The 22,706-nt window shown below is 36.8% G+C and overlaps 1 protein-coding gene across 1 annotated transcript in view; it reads left to right on the plus strand.

Moving 5' to 3' along the window:
- Positions 1-11,675, plus strand: part of LOC150096991 (carbonic anhydrase 13-like) — a 235,112-nt gene extending 223,437 nt beyond the window's left edge. The window contains exon 7 of the mRNA XM_090407994.1: positions 11,322-11,675. Coding sequence (XP_090264120.1) covers positions 11,322-11,375 — 54 coding nt within the window. The 3' untranslated portion in view covers positions 11,376-11,675. The remainder of the gene's footprint in view (positions 1-11,321) is intronic.
- Positions 11,676-22,706: the final 11,031 nt, after the last annotated feature.

Below are 22,706 nucleotides of genomic sequence, written 5' to 3' on the forward strand. Positions count from 1 at the left end.
GGCTCACCCGTTTTAGGGCTGTGTGAGAGCGCTTTTTCCAATGAGCAGAGCTGCCTTCGGGCACTTGTTTCCATCTGTCATTTTCATCATTTTTCGATGATTCTTGAGTGAGTTGGTTGGGATGAGTGACACCTGAGTGAAGTACTTGGCAGCAATCTCATGGCGTAATGTAGGTATGTTTAATATGTTTGCAACTCAATGGAGGAGAGCATTCCTGACAAATCACGGGGCATCGAAGATCATTCGGAGGCATTTGTTTTGAAGCACTTGCAGTTTTTTAATGTTGCTGGGAGAAGTGTGACTCCACGCCAGTGATTCATATGTTAGAGTGGGTCTGACTAAGTTGTAAATCAGTAGCTTATTAGTGCTAACTTGGCTTCTCCAGTTGAGTAGTGGGTAGAGCTGGGAAATTGCTCTGAGTTGGTTTTGTTGCAGATGTGTGATGTGGGGGTTGAAACTAAGTCGGCTGTTTAATTGTATTCCTAGGTATTTAACCCTTAGTTTGCCATGGGATGGCAGTATTAAACATTTTGATTACTCTTTGGTGAGGGGTAATCCCCTCAGAACCCCTTAGAACAATACATTTTTCTTGTAAAGAGTACTGCAGTTCTTATGTCTGTGTAGACATCTGTCTCCATTTTCTGAGCCATTTTTAAATAATTGTTGCTGCATCTTGTAGTTGCTGCGTAGCTAAGTGTGGCCTGAACGATCTGGTCAGAACTGCCATATCGTCTGCATAGAATGCCCTGATGGTTGATGCTGTGCTTAGAACATCCGCGATGTAGATGTTGAAGAGTAGCGGGAATGACAGGACACTTGTTCGTGATTCTTTTTGAGGATCTGATCCCACGTAATTTAACTTGGAATTTCTGTTTTTTTAAGGAGTCTGAGTTTCGTGAGGCATGGAGGAAAGTTGGCAGCTAGTAGCTTATAGATGCGCCCTTTGTGCCGAACTTTATTGAAAGCTTTTGACGTCAAAAAAGATTGCTCCTGTGTGTTGTTTCCAATTGAATCCTGTTGTGATGTACTGTATTAATCTGTGGACCTGCTGGGTTGTGCTGTGACCTGAACGGAATCCAAATTGTTCTTTAGGAATAAGACTGTTTTTCTTGGTCTCATCTTGCAGGCAGTCCACTACATTCAGCAACACTTTCTCAAGTCTTCTTACACCGTAACCATTCAAATGCAAGCCATCCATCTTATATAGATCCTTTCGCCCATCAAACTCACTCCACACATCGACAAATTCCACACCACTCGTCATACATAACCCACACATAAAGTCATTCGCAATTATAGCCCTCCTTTTAAACATTTCACTGTCATACCATGACAAAAGACTAATCATTCTAACTCTCTCACTCTTTTCTTTTGCTACCTCAAACAATTCATTCAGGTCTTCTATCATTTCCATTTTTCTCCTTACCTGCCACAACAATCATTTCTTTCACCCTTTCCTTTTGCTCTCTAATAGACTCAGTTACGTCCTTTATGGTCGCACCAGGTTGGTACGATTTTGTCAAATCCTCTACTAACACACCTCGTACTAAAGAGTCTCCATACAGCACTCTATCCTTCATTTTGTTCATGTTCACATTCATACGTCTATTTTTCCTGTCATACCTTTTATTATTGGTTGGTTCATTCAGTCTACTTTTGTTCATGCACTCTAGCTGCTGTTTTGCTCTTTCTATCGCACTATTCAACAACGCGATCTCACTCAATGCATCTATCTCATCTTTTTTGTTCTCTGAGAAACCATTTATACTATCATTCACACTTTCTACATTCACACTCTCACAATTTTCATGTACAACCTTGCCGTTTCTTGTCATATCCCTATTTCCTTCATTTTGAAGGTTGACAAAAATATCACACTCACGATCTGAAATACACTTCAATTCCTCATTCTCCCTACATTTTCTACACACATTCAATCCTTTATTATCATCTAACCACACTCCAACCGCACTCCGCAAAGCGTACATTTCACAGCTAGTACACTGACTCATTTCTTTTATGCTACCGTTCTTTGATAACGATGGCGAACCTTCATTACTGGCCGCCATTTTCCTTCGCACAGATGCCATACTTATTTGCAACGTGTTTTGTCAAATTATACGTTATAACACACCAAAAATAGACGCACTAAAATACGCAAGGCAAACAAAACAAAACTACACAATATTAAGTAATTTGTATCGATAACTGAAAATGATACTTATCTTATCTGGAGCTTGCACGAACACTACACATTACGAATTCATCTAGCGGCGACTTCCCGACATAGATTGTGTTATAAAACACTTTAGTACACTAACCACGCTAATAAGGCTCCAATAATATACCAAAATTACACACTTAAGTCCATTAAATTGAATCCAAAACATCAATAAATCAACAAAAAACACAAATCTCTCAGGAGCTCTCCGATAGCACATCTGTTCACCAGCTAGCCTCGACACCAATTCCATGGCAGAGTTTTTTGCACCTTGAAGTCTACAGGGTTGATATTTTTGCCACCTTGTAGTAAAGGCAAAGTCTTCCTGTCTTCCTTTCTAAGGGGGATTTGAAAGTAGCCTGAGTTTAGATCCAGTTTGGAAAAATACTTAGCTCCCTGTAGACCTATCAACAGCTCCTCAATTTTACGAAGGGGGAATTGTCAAAGTCAGTTGGTTTGGTGATCTTCTTTATTTCCCTTAGATCTAACACAAATCTTAAACTCCCATTGGGCTTTTCCACTAATATAAATGGACTGTTCCATTGAGAGCTTGATCTCTCAATGATCCCTGCCTTCTCATAGTCCTGCAATAGTTTCTGTAGTTGCTCCATGTGTTTGATGGGAGTTTGATACTGCTTCACACAGGGCCAGCACTACCATTTTGGCAAACTAGGGCACATGCCATGAAGGTGTGCAAAACTTCAAGCTGTGCTTTATTCATACTTTACTAAAATATCTAAATTAAATAGTGATATATGATTTAGGTATCGATTCTTTTTCCTTATCATTCACACATCACACTATTTTACTATGTAACTCTTGGTTCTTTTTTGGTCCTTACCTAAATGATTTGAACTTACTGCTATTTAAAATTCAGTTAAGATAAATATTTTAAAACGTTAACATTTTAAAATATTAAATTTCAGTATATTATAATTTTTTTTGTAAATGAATTATAACAGAGAATTTTCAAATTAATTAAAAAAGAAAATAAAAAAAGCCCTATTAATTTAACTTGAAAGACAATTTTATTTTGTTTAATGTCAATTAGAAACATTTTAGTTTATGAAATAAGGGGCGCACTTGTAAACATTGTTTAGGGTGCAAAATAACCTGGCACCAACAGTGGCTTCACACAAACAGGGGAAGTTGTGATGATTTGAACAGAATGCTTGAATTGGTCTGTGCAGTACAAAGAGGCAATTTCTTCAGGGAAAATCCCCAGGAAACGTTGAAAAATCATATAGAAAAATTCCTCTATTTCCTTCCTTTCATCCCTTGAAACGGCCTGACTAGTGGCACTGTTTAGCATGGCTTTCTTCCAATTACAATTTTCCCTGTCTGATTTCATCACTTCAAATTCTAGAGTCTCATTCATCTCCCTTCCTGAATATTTCCTCGGCGCTGAAGTTGGGCTGGTGTTCTATCCCACAAGGAAATATTATTCCCTGAGCAAAGTTGCACATGAACTGATATCTTTCCAAAAAATCAAGGCCTAGGATCACCTGATCGCTTGTATCCAAAGTCTTGGGAAGGACTATCAGTTCATGCGATACTATGCTCGCAGAAAAGTACTGTGTAGAGCTTGGTCTTTGCAATCCCTGTTATTCTTATTGGATTTGCTAATTTTACAATGTCATTCGAGTTTAAACTCTAATTTTGAAAACAGTGTCCAAGAAATGACGAAAATGTGAGCTCCTGTATCAAACAGAACCTCACAGGCAATGTTCCCTCTAATTTTTTGCTGTAAGTGTGCGCAGAAATTTGCGTGTGTGCAAAATTTGTCTTCTTTTGAAAAGTATGTGCGCACCCATACGAGTCACCATACTGATCATTTAAGCAAAAAAGTTAAGATTTTAGTTCACTCTTTACCTTCTGGTGTCAATGGAACGTTAGCCAGGTCACCCCAACTCCCCACCATGTTCCCACACAAGCACTGGCACCCTTCGCCACCACGAGGGGAACACACGGGAGATCCAGGAACAAAAAAACCTTGTTCCTTATATTTCTCCCTCTTTTCTTCTCGGCATTTCTCGCCCTATTCGATGTCCAGCGAACTCTCACGTGCTATTGCGTCACGGCGTCCATCCTCTCCCCTGCTATCGCACATATGCCGACGTCACATTGTTTGCTTGAGGCGAGCCGCTCCCTCGCGTACAGCTCCATAACCTTTGGACTTGACTCCCCCCCCAACTGTTGAATTTGTGTTTACATTCTATAATTCTTTTATACATTTTATTTTATAAAGCTCTAATGTTTTACATTTTCAATATTAATTTAACCTCATTCGCGAATGGCACAAAATAGATACTTATTTAACCTTTTCATAACAGAACACACTTGATATACATATTACTTATTTTACACTTAGAGGCAATTTACTGTATTTATTTCCTTTTTTGTTTGGAAACCCATGTTAGATTGTGATAAGATAGGAGTTCATAAAATTCCACTCTATCACAATCCAACAATAGCTACCAGGGGTGCTTTTCACCCTAAACTTCTTCAACATATCAGATATATGATCCAGTTTTTTGAGCATACACTCCTGATGAATTTCTACCTCTAATTTTATTAACCTCCTTAACTGCTTGGGACTTGTCCTTAAGATTTTTTCTTAGGGTCTGCAATTTGACCTCTGGATCCATCGCAATCGGAATCCCCCTTGTACTTAGCAAGCTGGGAACCAGGGTTAATCTGCCCTTAAGTTATCCTTAGGGGAACTGACTCGTTCCATAAGGCACACCTGTCTTAGGTAAGAAGAATGATATATTTCCTCCAACCTCCTCTTCTTCTCTCTGGCCAATTTGTAACACTCATCCAGACTCTTGGCCTACTTTTTGTATGCTACCCGTTTCAATTCATTTCGTAAACCTGCCTTAAATTACTGGAATACCAGCCAATCAATGTGAGGTTTATCTTCCTTGGAGATGCTTAGTCTATTTGCAATTGTCAGTAGTCTGTTGTAAAAGTCTGTTGCACACCTCTGCAATTTCCAAAGGTTTGGGCTCATGCTTCTTACTTTGGAGAACTAGGAAATTAAGGTTTCTTTGAACTTTGAGTATTATTCCAAAGAATCGGGGATGAATACAGGAAGTTCTTGGCCTTTCCAAACCAGTTTGCTGCTAAGTAGTTAACAGTTGGAAGTCTGACCACCTTCAAACCTTAGCTTCTCGACAAAACTAAAGAATACTAAGACATCATCATTGTCGTCACTGGAAAATTGCTGGATGACATGTTGAGGGTTAATTGTATGGAAAAATTCTACGTCCATTGTCCATTTTAGCATTATTTGATTGGTCAAAACTTATAACTTCACAATCCATTATTATTTATCAAAAAAATTTTCTCAAAGTTAAAAAAAATTGTAACTGCCTGACCTGTTACCTGAACTGTCTCAAAAATCCACAATATTTTCGGTGTTATTAAATGGATTTAAATACTGTTGGTGCGCCATTTGTAAAATTTTTGTGTATTTTTTTATTTGTTTAAGGATTTAATGAATGGATGTCTACTGTGCCATTGTAATAATTTTCTTATTTATTTTATATCGTAGTTGCTTGAGCTAGTTCAATTTCTAATTCACGCATAAAACTCGCAATTAATCTTAATCCTTTAGTCCTTAACTTAGTTTTACTCTCTCAAAGCTGTAGGTATGCTCTTGCACATGCTTGACTTGTAAACTTAGGAAAAAACCTCTGGGTGGAGCAAAGTCCTTAATCTCCTTTGCCATATTTCACTTGCATTTGTTCCTTAAAAATTTATTTTTTTATTGACTGCACCACTAAGGATCATGTAAAAGAATTCTTGTTCCTTCCCTTACAAGAGAAATATTCAGCTAAGCACAAAGATAACTCTTTATCTCTGTCTCAAGCAACTCCTATTAATTAGTCAGTCAGTCATGGCTATTACTACTCTTAGGTCACACTGGTTCGGTATTTTTATGAGAAGTGCATTGGCTAAACGAGATCAGGCAAGCTATTCACATAAACAACATGTTATTCTTACTAAGACATTATATGCAACATTCTAACAACACATATCACATGTCTGGTTCTAAGACAACAAGAGTACACTGGAGACGATACTTGTCACGTGTCTAACTCCCTAAAATCAAAATCATAATTACACTTTAACTTTTCAGACACTTGGATGAAACCTGATACACTTAAACCACATTCATTCTTTGCATTACATATAAGCAAATCTTTAGATTTCTATATTCTACTATTCACACTCAAACTAAAATAAGACTTTCGATTCTTTCTAGCACCTTCTATGCCACCCACTAGATAACAAAACCAACATTTTTCGTTTGAATTTCATAATCTAGGATATTGCACAGTCATAGATTATCAAGGCTCAAGCACGTTCCGCTTCTTCCCAGATAACTTTCGATTGGGAACTAGGACACAGCTGCGATAATTCAGCACACAAGTGGATCATCAGGGATCTCACGGTGGGATATTTTGAAAAGGCTGTCTCTGCTACTAGCGAACTTCCCATCTTCATCAGAACTGCTGCTCACGGGAACGTGACTCTCCCTGTCCTCGGAAAGGCTTGGCACAAGAACAAACTTCAAAACGAGAGCCCCCAGCCACTAAATCTCTGTCTTTTATATCATTCTCCCAACCTTGGCCCGTCTTCTCTGAAGGTCTCCGGATTTATTGGAGGGTTTTCTCACTGCTATCACTGGGTTTTGGCAAGAAAACTCGTAAACCGTTGACCTTCGCAACTGTTGCTAGCCTTAGGTCATCTAGCCTAATCCTGTCTGAGCTTAATTTTAGTTACAAATCTGGGTTCTTATTCAAATATTTTAACATTTAGTTACAACATTTATCTAGTACAGTGAGTTATGCATTCTTTTACTTACAAGTATAACATGTAATTTAATTGGCCATGTAAAATCGACATAGGAAAAAAATTTCTATTTTTATTCTATACAAGATTTTATAGTCCTCATATGAATCCCTTATGCATGAGAGGGTTAAATTTCTATCTATTTAATTCTAAATAAATTCCATTTTCTATTAAAAACATCTCGTCCCATCGCCATTCTTGCTTTTATGTCACTTGTACATCTTTCATCACTACTAATCACATTTCCTAGACATTTAGATGTCATTACTTGATTCAATATTTCTCAATTTGTTTCTTGTTATTTTCATTACTTTTGTTTATGTTAATTTTCATTCCATAGTTCATATAGGATTCCAGTAATCTGTTCAGCAGATGTTGTAATCCTTCCTCAGTGTTTGATAATAATGCCTTGTCATCTGTGTATCTTATTGCAAACATCTCTCTATCTCCTTTCTTTATTCTTTCTGCATTCTCTAATGCTTCTTTTAACATTGCTTCGCAGTACATATTAAACAAAATTGATGACAATGTCCAGTGATACCTGGTTCTGTTGTACCATATATATGAGGTGTAGCTATTAAATAATGAGACTGGTTGCATAAATTTTGTTTTATTATTACAGTTGTACAAGTTATTATTATCCCCTGCAACATACTTCTCTCCTCTATCTATACATCATTGCATCTGAATTTTCCATTGTTGGAAGCAGTGCAGCAAGTCATCAGGTGTTATCTGCTTCAGTAGTGCTGCCGTTTCTCCTTTACCCATCTACTGACTGAAAATGGGTGCCCTTCAATGCAGATTGCAAATTTGGAAGAAGATAAAAGGGCACACATGAGCATTGTGGTGATTGAAGACCCCTTCACGAGTAATTGAAGCTTCATCCATGAACAAAACACAAGTTGGAAAATCCGGGTCTGCAGCACTTTTCTGCAGAAACCACTGTGCAAATTCCACATGTCAGGGATAATCTTCAGCTATCTGTAACTGGACCCGTTGCAGATGAAATGGATGCAAGGACTCAGAGTGCAAAACGCTCAATACACTGGATCGAGATACTCCTATAGCATGAATGATCCAACGGTTCCTAAATGAACTGTTGGGTCATTCATGGCTGGTAGGCGATACTCTTTGCTAGCCTCCTCCAGTTGTCTCGGTCTCTTGTTCTTGATGTCAGTTGAGAAAGGGAGTAATTTGTCCATTTTTTGATGTTATCAGTCCATTTTAATCGAGGTCGGCCCCTAACCCTTGATTCCAGAACGATTCCTTCTAGGAGTTGCTTTGGAATGCCATTAGCCCTCTCCACATGTCCAAACCATTTCATCTGTCTTCTTCTGATGACTGTCAGAATATTTTCCCTTTTACTCCCATCTATGGAGTCGATCAGTTTTCGGACATTTTCATTGGTTTTGTGAGCGGTATAGGGAATTCTCAAAAGTCTTCTGTAAGTTTTCATTTCGAAAGACAGGAGTCTCCTCTCATCTTCCTTAAATAAAGTCCAGGCCTCACAACCATACAAAAGGACAAAATTCACCAAGGTGTCAGTCTTAGTCTGGTTGTGATTGCTATTCTGTTATCTCCCCACAATGGTTTTAACTTCTGTAGGGCCACGGTTGCCTTAGCAATTCAGTATTTAATGTCGGTTTTTGAACGACCATCTTGACTCAACGTGCTTCCTAGATAAGTGAACTTCTTTGCATTCTCAGTTTGCTTATTGCCAATTTGTATCTTTAAGAATTCAATGTCTGATTTTGATGTTATCATTGTTTTTGTTTTTTGTAGGTTTATGTATAATCCATATTTTTTTAATGTTCTGAAAACATGGCTGGTTATCTCTTGTAATTCTTCTTCACTTTCTGCCAGAAGATCGATATCGTAAGCGAGATGTAAGTTATTTATTCTTAGTCCGCCAACTACTATTCCAGTGTCATATTCATAAAGAGCTTCAACTATGACATATTCCAGAAAACAATTAAAAAGAAGAGGGGACTGGATGCATCCCTGTCCCTTCAGATGTAATCCATCCATTTTATATAAATTCTTTCACCCATCGAACTCATTCCACACATCCACAAATTCCACACCACTCATCAAACATAATTCACGCATAAAGTCAATAGCAATTATGGCCTTTCTTTTATACTCTTCACTGTTTTACCACGGTAATAGACTCGCCATCCTAACTCTCTCACTCTTCTCTTTTGATACTTCAAGCAATTCCTTCACATCCTCACTCATAGCCTTTTTGTTTCCTTTCAAATCATTTGTACCTGCTACCACTATCAATTCTTTCACCTGTTGCTTTTGCATTCTAATTGACTCGCTTACATTCTTATCGTTCACACCGGGTTGGTACGATTTTGTTTAACTCTCAAATAACACACCTCTTACTAAGGAATCTCCATACAATACACGCTCTTTCATTTTGTTTACACTCACTATCATACCCTTATTTTTTCTATCATACTTTTGCCGATTATTAGTCGGTACACTTGTTAAAGATTTTTGCCAATGTTCCAGTTGCTGGTTTACACTATGTATCGTTCCACGTAATAGAGCTGTTTCACTCATTGCGTCAATGTCGTCATTTTTATTTTCCGATGATTCATTAAATCATTCTATATGTTAACTTCATTCACTCTATCAACGCCACTCTCATAGCTATCAGGTACTACCTCGCAAATATCCTCGTTCATACCTCGAGTATTGCTGTTACCTAGATTCTCACTTTCAATAATATCACTCGCACGACCTGAAACATTCTTTAAATCCGCGCATTCTTTACACTTTTTGCACACATCCACAATCGTTGTTTAGCCAGACTCCAATCGCTCTCCTCAATGCATACATTTCACATACGGAACACTGAATCAAGTCTCTTAAATTAAGATTTTCAGACAAATATAGTGACCTGGATGCCATCTTTGTATTCCTCTTTATGGGAGCCATGAGCACAGAAATAGATTTATCAGTTTACTGTTAAAATATTCAAAAAAACACACAATCACCCAGACACATTAAACTACTAAAGGAAACAATACTATGTAATACTTAATATATACTTAATTATTCCTAGAATAACTTATCTCAATCAGGAGCTCTTCTTAGACATGTCCACAGTGCTTGGCTCACTAGTGCCACCCTGACTTCTATTGTTAAATTTTTCGGTTACCCTCTGAGCACCATTTTAAGGTTCTTCTCGCTGTTGAGTTTGAATGTGTGGGGGTAAGTTGCTGTTGTCAAGTAATATGGTTAGTTTCCTGTAATTTTTACAGGTTAATGTTAATGGCTTTCATAAATGTGATTTCTAAGGTTCTGAGTGAAGTGACAATGGATGTCCAGTGATTTTTATCTCTTAAGATGATTGGGGATATTGTTTCTTTTGAATTTGTATCATGTCTCCATTTCCACTGGTTTGGATTTTCCTGTTTTTGTAATTCCTCAGGATTTGGTGACTGGTCTGAGCTCTGTTTTCTGTTGTTTAGTGCTATCATGTTCTCGTGGTTTGGGTCTTCCATACTATCTTCTCTGGCAGTTGTGGGGGAAAATGTCTCATAGTTTTATTTTACCTGGCCACTTGTTATTAAGTACTTCCTGTAATCTGATGAACTCCCAATAAATGTCATCGAAGTTAGTTTCAATTAGGTTTTTCCATGTCTATCAGTGTTATTTGCAGAGATCAGAAAAATTTTCCTTACCTGTATTTGCCTCATTAGCAGAATTCAATGTGATTATTCCATAAATCACAATGAATCTCGGGGTTTTTTTTTTTAATATACACTTATTCACAAATCAATAATGCAAAATCTAATCAGATTCATCACTCTGACTTGCTTATTCTCAATCATAAATCCAAATCTAATATAATAATACAATACTAATATAATACAATACAAAACCTTACTGTGAACCAATAAGTGGTTTTTAAGATTACCGGATTGTGTATGTGGCTGCAAGTTTCAAAAGAGAATGGGTAAATGAATGTGAACTAAAATGTCTCTTCAAGCGCTCAGATTTCAAATATTGGGTGTCCCAAAATATTTCAATAATTCAGAAAAATTGGTATATAGGTCATCCCATAATTCTTAGTGCAATTTTAAACTTTAATAGGTCCAACATTATAACAGTTACAGATTTATAGTATATAATAGCTTAATTAAGTTTTATCTACAATGATTTTTCTTATTAGTGCTCAACGTGACTGCCATCTTCTTGTGATGCATGTTTTACTCATTTACAGGTTATCTTGGAAGTAAAGAAATATAACTACAGACCATACCGCTTCCGAAGGTAGCAGGATATTAGTTTGCTGTTACTATGTCAACAGTGAAGCGCGTTGCATTTGTAACTAAGCACATGCATAGAAAATCCCCTAAAAGCCATCATTGCCCGAATCACACCATCCTACGTATAACATTACATTATGATTGCTAATATGAAATTGCACGGCCAAGATGACTCTATATGACTGTGCCTTTTTGGATTTTCTGGAATTAACTGATAGGCTTTAGCAAAGTAGATGCCATATAGTTTATTATAAACTGGCTTAAGATAAGCAGTGATAGTTTATGTTATGAAGTGAACTTCACTCGTCACAACGCACATTTCTGAACATGACATAAATTATTACAATAATATATACATAAACACTCTTATCCCTTCATTAGCTTAATTCTTGTAGCAAGGCTTACACGTTGCTACAAGAATTAAGCTAATGAAGGGATAAGAGTATTTATGTATATATACACGTTGGTCATACATAACTGGTAATTAACTTAAGGAATTTACAATGCATAAAAACAGATATTAATTAAAGGAAACTTTAATGATCACCTTCAATATTTCAGCAACATCACGTTGCCATCTTCAGGAACATACAAATATGGTATGTGCACACAGGCACTAACAAAAGCAAATGAGGAAGAAGGCAAGAAACTAATATTGTTCTTAAAGTCCTAGTGGTGCCCCCTAGTGGACTAATTGGGTTGTCTTGGCTGTTGGGCTGAAGTTCTCATGATGCAGGTCTCCCAAATTTGTTGAGGTTGGGAACGTTTTTTAGAGCTGCTGATGATTCCATGAATAATCTTTCGTACTTGAACTTGCTGCGGTGTATTATTTTAGTTTTCTTCCAACGAATTCTATGGCATGGTCTGCAAGCCCAGAGTGGTTGTACTGGTGAAACCGGATGTAGTCTTTGTTCTGAAATCCTGATATTCGCTGTCCTGCCTGTTTGGCCAAAGTAGGACAATTTTAATTAATTAAAATTGACAACTTTAATTAATATCCATTTTTATGTGTTGTAAATTCCTTAAGTTAATTGCCAGTTACTTCATTAACTTAATGAGACAGCTCCTCGACACCACTCAGGCTGTGGGTAGTATCATCAGATTGTACATTTTCACTAAATAAAGATTCGGAGTTGTCATCTAGGTTTTCCACCACCTCATCTATCATTGATGGAAATCAAGAGCCCAGAATTTTTCATCTTCAATAACATGGGTATGCAACTTTTCCATGTGCACTCAGTAATTTTTGAAATCCTTCCATGACCAGTCTTTCAACATCTGAAATTTCAATGTCGTATTTTTAGCTGCAACATGTCCCTTGATTTGTGCTCAGATTAGTTCTATCGGGTTCGGTTCACAATGGTATGATGGAAGACAAATAACCGTGTCCTTTCTGTTTTGCCGATATTGTCAGTGTGATATTTTTGAAACTGACTCTTCACATTGCCACCAAGTTAAATAGTTCTGTTTTCACCATATCAGAAGAAAAACCTGATTCCTTTTTCCTTCAGCCACTTCTGATTGTCCTTATTGCATGGTTTATTAGGTTTCGTCTTGATAGCCTGAGATGGCACATTTTCCAGTCAGACAGAATGCATTTGTCCATTACAATAATGCTATTAGGCTCGGTGTTTGGCAAAAATATGTTCGGGAAGTATTCATGGTGCTTTCCACCCATTTCTTTATGATAATCACCTCGTGATATGTGTTCATAAAATTTCAAGGATCCCTGGTACAAATCAGTCTTTGCTGCCAGCATGCATTATGATTATATGAGACCCCTTTCCACTCAGTGCTTTCAGGCCTGTCATTAAGCCCAACAAAAATGCTTGATGAGCACTTTTTACTGTCGTGTCCTGGAGAACTGTAGTGTAGGCATGACAGGCATTCACCCAGGTTTCGTCTTGTTATAATGTTATTTCTATTGTTATATCCTTTCTTTCATAAACCTTCTATCTTAATCCTACCGGCTGCACCATTTGTTATAAGGTTTTTTCCTATCCTCGTTCTCATTCTTATAGCAAGCTTACCGCTAATCTTTACTTAATTTTTCTTTCTCTCTCACACATGCACGTAAGTCTTTTGTCTCTTAACAAACTAATTTATTTCTTAGGATCTTTGCAGTCTTATTGGCCTCTCTATGTTCTAAACGTCAATTTATCACTCAACAATCAGGAGTTCACCCTATAAGTATTAACACATTTATTTTTTACTGCACCAGCTAATACCTAGGATAGAAAGGATTCTTGCTCAGGGTGACCCCTTCTAAGAGACAATGATAATTTGATCAAGATTAATCTTATCCTTCCGTTTGCTTATTTCTTTCTCACAGTCGTGGCTCACTTAATATATTTATTCTCATGGGTTTATCCCGCTTAGTTCGTTTATATTTTTATGAGAGGTAGTTTTGAATTCATATAACATAAGCAGGCCAGGCAAGTACATGAATGAAACAATTTAATTATCTTTAAGGTAATACAATTTAAACAGGTTAATATGATTTCACTCAATTTTAGATCAAGGGCTCTAATTAATTTATACTAATCACACATACTAAATTGCAAATAACACTAATACAATCATAAAGTATAAAATTCATAGGTCATCATCATGCCATTCTGATACACGTGACCATCAGTTAACACAACAGCACAATTTACACATTAAGTTTAACATAATCAGATATCTACTCGGCCTCGTGGGCAAACAAATCTTAACACTGTTTCGGACCTATGCCTAGTTGTAGGCTACTCTTACAGTCCCTTAAGTTCAGTCCAATATAAAAGTTCTCACAGGGAATTCACTCTCTTCTATAATTGGAATTAGTATTTCAAAAGTCTACATTACCATCTCTGTCCTTGAATTCTTAAGACTTGTTCCTGCCTTGTCTGGTCATCAAGGCCTTCAATATAGTCACTTAAGAGGATATCTTCCATAGATCTGTGCGAGTAGAATCTTCGCGGGAAAACTGGAAGGTGGCACGGTAACGTTGCCTTGTACAGCCGGCATCAAATCTTGGTTCTTCCATCGCACAACAACGCACAGCTATCCTAGAGCACAGACATAGCGTGGCCCAATACGAATGCTATGACAGACGAACTAAATGCCTTCCCCGACGACGACGAGCTCGACCGCTCTCCGAGGGATCAGGAACCAGGAATCCAGAAAAAAAGATGTGGAATCCTGCTTGCAAGGCCTTTTTGTTTAACTCTTTCTTCTCGGCAAATCTCGATCTTCGCGATTCGCACCAACGTGGTCACGTGTGCTAACGTCGATCACTTTAGCTCCCTCTATTTTTTTTCGTACATGTGTCTGCCTTCTTTTCCTGGAAGACGCTTAGGTTTCCTTTTCCAATACTTCTCTCCCTCCCCTCTCTCTCATAATGCAGGACGGCAAAAGTGACCCTTGAACCTTGACTCATAGGCCTTGTTAATTTAGTACTAGAGACTGGCTTTTCAAATGGATTTTCCAGCTTACATGGATCTCTATATCTGGTTCACACTTAATACAGATTATATATAAAATATAAAAGCTTTCTATACAAATTCATGAAATTCCTAAATTTTAAGTGTTTTGTACTTGTAAACAGCTTACACTTATCCTATTGCCAACGTTCCATATTCTCTGCCTTAGTTGTATTTAAGGTTGTGACCTGAATAATTTATGATAAACATTTCATGGCTTATTCAGGACACAACAGTCTGTATAATAAATTTTTTGTCCTTCACAACAATATTTCCTAATAAAACACATATTGGTGATGCCATAAAATTATATCTTCCCTTTCAAGTAATGCCGATGATTGCTTTCTTGTGGCTTAAATAAAACCTAGGTCCTTTAACAACTAATAAGTTCTTAATGAAATGCAAAGGAGAGAGATCATCATTATTTACAGCAGTCATTACCTTATATATCATAGGAATTTTGTTCTTTTGGAAGAAATCGTGTACTTTCTGATGAATTGCTGATAGTGTAAAGTCGTATTTTTCCCTAGCGTTGTTGTAGGACTATGCACATGCTCGTGAAATACGATGACATTAACAATTTAACACATTTGCTGCCAACTACGAATATACTCATATGTCGATTACCGACCTCCTATGCCAAGCATGGTTAACCGTAGTATAAGCATGTTAATTTGGACCCTTGGCTTGTGAATAAAGCTGAGAGCATGTCTGGGGGCTTGGTAGAAAGAAAATAATTTCAGCAAAAGTATAGTATATATAAGAGGTATTGTTGCGTAAACTGTGTATTTATTAATACAAATAAAACAATTTTTTTAAGTTTTTTCAACATATACATATTTATGCTAGTGGCCAAAATTGTGGAAACCTTTTGGAAAAAGTGTATTTCTGAGGTTTGATGGCTCATAACATCACTTTTTTTTTTTTTGGAATAATACCATAAAATTATATATCAATGGAAAGATAATTTAATCAAGAATGTAATGCAATAACTTTTATGAAGGATTTTTTATTAGAACAACAGTTATAAATAAAAAAAATGAAACACATAGAAAAAATGAGATGTACAAAAATTCGCACAATGTCAGTTAATACTTAGTTGGGTAACCTTTAGCGTTAATTACGGCCTTACAACGGCTTCCCATGGAGTGAACCAAGCTTTTTAATTCTGTGGCTGTTATAATGTGAAACCAAGATTGAATTATTGCTTCTATTAATTGGGTTTTGGTGGGTTGCTTCTGACTAACAAGTTTCTTTAGTCGGCTCCATAGATTTTTGATTGGGTTAAGGTCTGGGCTATTCCCAGGCCATTCCAGCAGTGGAATATAATTATCTTGAAACCACTTTTTGCACACAGCAGCAAAGTGACATGGAGCTGAATCCTGTTGAAATATAAATGCTTCATTATCTTGGAAAAGATCACGTGCAGAAGGCTTCAGTTTGGACCCAAGTATTTCATTTATGTATTTTGGGGCATTGATATTCCCATTAATCATGCAAATTCTGCCCACACCCTTTGATGTCATACAACCCCAGATCATAACACTGAGTGTTTCACAGTAGGTGTAATGCAATCAGAGTGCAAATCTTCTCCGATTCTTCTCCTTACATATTTTATGCCATCGCTACCAAACAGGGAGATTTTGGTCTTATCACTACAAATAACACTGTCCCATTGTTCCTCTGACCAGTTAATGTGGGTTTTAGCCCAGTTTAATCTTTTCAACCTTTGTTTGAGAGATAAAAATGGCTTTTTTCGTGGAATTCTAGCATTTAGACCAAATTCCTGCAGTCTGCGCCGAACAGTCCTTGCACTCAACTTCACATTGTATTACGCCATTTCATCTTGTATACACCCAGATGATTTTCTTCTGTCATGTAGGCACAGTCTCTTAATTCTTCTATCATTACTTGCTGTTGTGCACCTTTTCCTGCCTTTACCAGTCTGGTTTTGTAGTGACTGAGTCTCCTTATACCTCTTCAAAAATTTAGAAATCCCACCTTTGGTTAAGTTTCCCCCAATTTTTCTTCTAATTTCTTCATAACTGTAGCCTTGTTCACTTAATAGTACTATTTCATATCGCTTTCTGGGTGACCAGTCAACTCTTTGTGCCATTTCTTTAATTTTATTATGTTTTACAAGCTCACTAAATGAAAGAATACAAAAAAACCAACCAACTTGATAACAATCACCTAACACCATGACAAATGTCCTCCTCTCAGCGATATATTATCATCTGAGTCATCGCTAGAGTCCTCTGTAGGATTATAATCATCTTTGGAATCGGAACCAAATAATTCATTCCATTCATCATTGCTCATATTAGGATAAGTTTCTAATTCTTCATCAGTTAGCTTTTTTTTACTGCTCATGGCGTAATTGAAGGTTTTTATTTAGATAATTTTAAATAATTGTAAGACTAGATGTAATAAACCTTACTGCACTGAATGTCACTGACTCTGAACTCAAGTTACACACTCGGCAGCGCATATAAGTAAGACATAGGTGGGGGGATACGAGATTATTTGTAGTCGGCATATGAAACAAAATTCTGTCTAATAAGCCAGCTAAGAGATATCTCGTACTGACCTTGTAGAAGTGAAAAGTGCTTGGCATGCGGTAACAAACTATGCCCGAAGAGCATGGCAGTGAACGTATTAAGGAACTATTTTATGCAGCATAAGCCTATAGTACGAATGGTAAGAAAAGCCAGAAATGTAGCTTATTCCGTACTTTGTAAATTGCCTATACTCTTTTTCAGGTGGTTATCTTGAAAGTACGGAATAAGCTACATTTCTGGCTTTTCTTACCATTCGTACTATATAGTACAATAATGTACTATAATATAGTACATTATCAGGGGAGAATCTCATTTAGCAATGCTTCAGAATTTTTTTTATTCCTGAATTAGAGATTTAATCTTATGAATAAAACCATTTTCCAACAGGATGGGACACCCTGTGGCTATGTGACACAGGTAATAAAGTTTCTGGATGGCATTCGCAGACAGGTGGATCAGTAGAGGAGGTGCTTTTGTGTGGCCACCTCGGTCACCTGACCTGACTCCGTTAGACTTTTTCTTATGGGATGACATCAAAACAGTCGGTATGCTTCAAACCTGCTTCTCCCAAAACTAAAATTACAAAAGCAATCAATGCAGTCATAGCTCAGAAAACATTTAGTACTATGACTGCATTGATTGCTTTTGTAATTTTAGTTTTGGTTCTAAAAAGTGAATGTATCAGAAAACAAATTACCTTTATTGGCCTTCAAAACAATCGCTATCCTTCACAACACACTTTTTGCAACATTCATAAAGCTTCTGGAAACTGTCAGCAAAGGCCTCTTTAGGAATTGATCGCAGAACCACTGTCACATGTTCTTGGATTGTTGCCACGTCTGCAAAATGTGCACCTTTCATGACACTCTTCAGGCAGGGAAACAGAAGTCCGCAGGCACCAGATCAGGGGGAGTACAGTAGATAATTGAGAATAGGTATGCTGCACTGAGCCAAGAATTGGCGCACACAGATCGCACAGTACGAAGCTGCGTTATCGTGCAGCAACATCCACTGTCCAGTCCTGTGCAACTCTGGCCGAACACGGCAGATGCATCGTAGCAACTGTTTCAAAACTTCCTCATAGAATGTGGCGTTAACGGTTTGACCCATAGGGACGAATTCCCTATGGATGATGCCATCGTTGTCGAAGAAGGCAATCAACATTGTCTTGACCTTGGACTTTTGCAGGCGATTCTTTTTGAGTCACAGGGAAGACGGTGAACAACATTCCATCGATTACTGCTTAGATTCCGGATTGAACTGGTAGCATCAGGTCTCATCTCCTGTGACAATGGTTCACAGAAAGGATGGATCCTGGTTACACATGGTAATGAAATCTCCAGAGGTTTCCATCCATTTTGCTTTCTATTCGTCTGTCAGCTTGTGCAACACAAACTGGGAACAGATCTTCCGCTTGCCCAAATCTTCGTGGATGATAGTGCGCACCATGTCCTTGCTAATGCCCAATTCCTCTGCCAGCAATTGTAGTCGGTCACCGATCTCGTGCCAGCATTTGTTGCACTCGTTCGATCATGTCTGGTGTTCTGCTTGTCGACGGCCGACCCAAACGCGGCTCATCCTCAGTCATTTCCTTCCAGTCGTAAACACATTTTTCTGCTCACGGCTTCCGTCCCGTACACTTGCACCAACATTTCATGCATGTCTGTTGCCATTTTCACTAATTTGTAGCAGAACTTGATGTTCACTCGTTGCTCCATTGCACTGTAACTCTACCTCTCACGCTGACTACATTTGACTGCCCGCAGCGGGTTTAACCTGACGGTCACATGTAATTCATGCCAGGTGGCACTTCTCAGCGTGTCTCTGGATAGTCGTGCATGCACGCGTACCTGGCCCGTGTTGCCGTTGAGATATTGGACCATTCACCGAACTTTTCAGATTGCCTTTGTAGACTTGTTAGGCTTCTACAGAAAGAGTTACCACCAAGTAGCACTACTAACGGAACAATGTGGTGCCATTATCTCGAAATTTAATTTTTTGGACTTGTCTGGTTTTTGGTTACAGAAATTAAGCAGAAATAAAAACATTACATTTTTATTTCTGCTTAATTTGTGTCCAACAATTTTGAATAACTTTTGTGAAAAAAATTATTCCAACTGGAACTGTTTTTTCAGAATTGAATGGTTAGCAAAGCCAAAAAGAATTTTATTTTCACCTTATAAAATTTGCTTCAATACTCTTCCATTAATGTTTTCTTTATTAGCCACATTATTTTCTTCAGATTTCCCCCTGCCACCCTCTCTGTCTGTCTCTCTCCAGAAAAGTCTCTTCAAATTTAAGAACCACTTTGGTGTTTGGTAAGACATTCCAAAAGATCATTGAAGTTAATATTCTGTGTTCTTGTATACAGTTCTGTTTTAAGTAACAATTCTGTTAGTCACCTCAGTTTTCCCCCAGCTTTATTGACATAGTTAACTGCTAAATCTTGAACACAAGAATTGCATCTTTATTTAATATTCAATATTCAGCTTTAGTTTAATTCAAATCATGGAACAGTTGAATGTTGAAGTATTTCATTAAATTTGCACTACCAATATCTTTTAATATCCTCTTCAGTAAACTGTCTTAAAACATTGAAATCACATCTAGCAGCAAATTATGTTTTAACATTCATAACCAATTCTACCTCATTGCTTTAAGAATCTCCATAACACATCTGAAATAACGAAGGATTGTACCTTTGATTGGGAAAGACCAGAATTCAGTTGTTGACAAGACGAGAGGATTCTTTATATGAACTTTTTAACTGAAGTGTTAGTCGCTCTTATATAGATTTAGCAGTTGACCCATCCTTGAAACTGGTTTTTCATCCTGCATACAGACAAATCAGCCAGAGAACACACAATTTACAGACCAAAAAATAGTGTCAACTTCAGATTCTTCTTCCTTGTTGAGAAATCATCTAAATCACAAAAGCCCTCATTTCACGAATATTTTTTTCTTGCAGAGTGTGTCACTAATATCTAAATGTAGTATAATTAGGGCATTCCTTATACAAAACTGATAATTCATGATCATAATTGAAGCATTATTGCCAGCTGATTTAACAATATGCTTCTCAAAATTGATATTGAAAGTGCTCAAATGATTTCTGGCCACTCCAAGATGTGTAATTTTCTCTATCATTTCCATGCAGATTAATGTGGAAATAATCTCTCAATTGTGTACTCATCTATGCATCATACGTTAGAGTAAATCTCTGCCCTTCTGCAATTTTGGTTGGAATAACACCATTGTACTTGTTTTCTTTTTCTCATAACTATAGTGAATCATCGACATAGCATCTTTCAGCCTTAGGAAACTTATAACCTTACCTTTTTATGACTTTTTAAATAAAACTTGATTGCATTGCTGAACTTGCCACTGTTATGTTATTAACATTGCTAGTCCAGCGGTATTAATGTTTTTACCTTTTGTGTTTCAGTATCTTTTTGAAGTGCTTCCATCTTTCTTTGATACATCGAACTTTGGTCTGCTTATCCCTTTTGAATTTGAAAAGTTAAGAAATTTTTCAAATGTAAAAGAAAAAATAGAAACTTGCTTCTTAATAAAATTAACATATTCACAACCATGCTGCTTGTGTAAGCAACATTTAATTTCTACAGTCCACAGGGGAAGAACGAACATTGAAGCTACAAGCTACTATCACTCTCATATGAAATGCATGTGCACACACAGTTAACGAAATTCAGCCAATTTTTCATTTTAAATACCAAGAAAATCATTTTTGAGTGCTAGTCACAGAGAAAGAATTTTTTTTTTTTTTTTTTTTTTTTCAAATTGTAGATTGTGAACATGTGAAAAAGCAAATTAAGGTTAGATATCTTCTAAATCTGAACTCAGTATTATGCGAGTGTTAGAATTATAGATAAGGCAAAAAAAACAGAGTTTTTGATATTCCAAGTAAAAATTAACTCGCTGAGTTTGTGCTCAGACCTGAAGAAAACCCTGCATGTAAATGCTGTATACATATATGCAGTTGCAGAAAACTTGTAGTCTGTTGCTGGTAGGTTGGACTTTATCTATGACTTTAATTTTTTATTCCTTTATTGGATCTGTAGAAGATAAGATTTGTTTTGTTAGCACCTGACTTTCTCATTATGACCACCAAAAAACCAACTCACCACCAATAGCCCAGTGAGTGAGCCAAGGGCTCTATAATAATCCGTAATCCAACAATTTTCTCTTGTAGATCCAACAAAAGGGTTTGGAACCCAGGTTTAATCCATCTTACCGGAATAGTTATCGCATAATAAAAACTTGTGCAAAGAGTAGCCATTGAATATTTTTTAACTTGTATGTCATGTGATGTTACTATTTGCTAACATATCCTCAAAGCTGTTTTGCAGGGTCATTGGTACACTCTGAGGAATTTAAGATCTTTTTTTGTAATAATGGAGTGTAATTCAATGCAAACCTTAAATTTTACTTGAATAAAATTTGCTAGCATTTTAAAAATGCTATCATTTTTTCATGTAGTCACGTGTAAGAAACTTTTTGCTGTTTAATCTGTAAATATATTATGAGATTTTACTGCCTGTAGGTATCAGCCAGTTTTTCAGAATAATAAATATGTGAAAAATCATTAAATTGTGTAGCTGTGTAGAGCAAAGTTCTCAGCCATGACTCCTTATATATCATGTATGTTTGCCTTTTTAAAGACTCGAAGAAAGGTCATCACTATGTTACCTCAAGCAGCCGTCAATTTTATAATGTTTGAAGAAGCATTTAAAAGATAGTTCATGACTGCGTTGTATTATGATATTTAAAACTGAGTATGAAAAATTAAAATCTATTGTCCTTGGAATTTTGGTGCTTCTCTGAAGAGTGCCTAAAATGGTCAATATCACCCTTGACCAACATTTCTTCACTCTTGCAGGAAATATTTTGGAGAATAGAGAAAGAAAATGTTTTTACTATATTCAGTCTCCTACTAGCTCATAAATGACTATTATAACTCAGGTAATAAAAAAAAATCATTTTCAATAATTTGTACAACACACACATCTTCCACTCCAGCCTTGGATTTCTCGATTTTTTCTTTCCCATTTACTCAGTCTTCCATTTAATTAGCACTTTTTTCTTAATAATTCCTTCTGCAGTATAAAAAGTGTGAATTTCTGCTAATCTTTTCAACTTGTCTGTTTCTGTACTTTTGAATAATTTCTACTTTCAATAATTGTCATTATATTCAGTTTTGAAATATCAGAAAATATTCCCATTTAAGATGAAGAAAATTATTCTCAATTCATCACAGTAAAATTCTGCAGTGGATATGAGTGGCAAACATTGC

This window comes from Typopeltis vanoorti, chromosome 18 (assembly GCF_054136105.1).
Source record: "Typopeltis vanoorti isolate ZY-2024b chromosome 18, IOZ_Tvanoo_1.0, whole genome shotgun sequence".
Taxonomy (NCBI): Eukaryota; Metazoa; Arthropoda; class Arachnida; order Uropygi; family Thelyphonidae; genus Typopeltis; species Typopeltis vanoorti.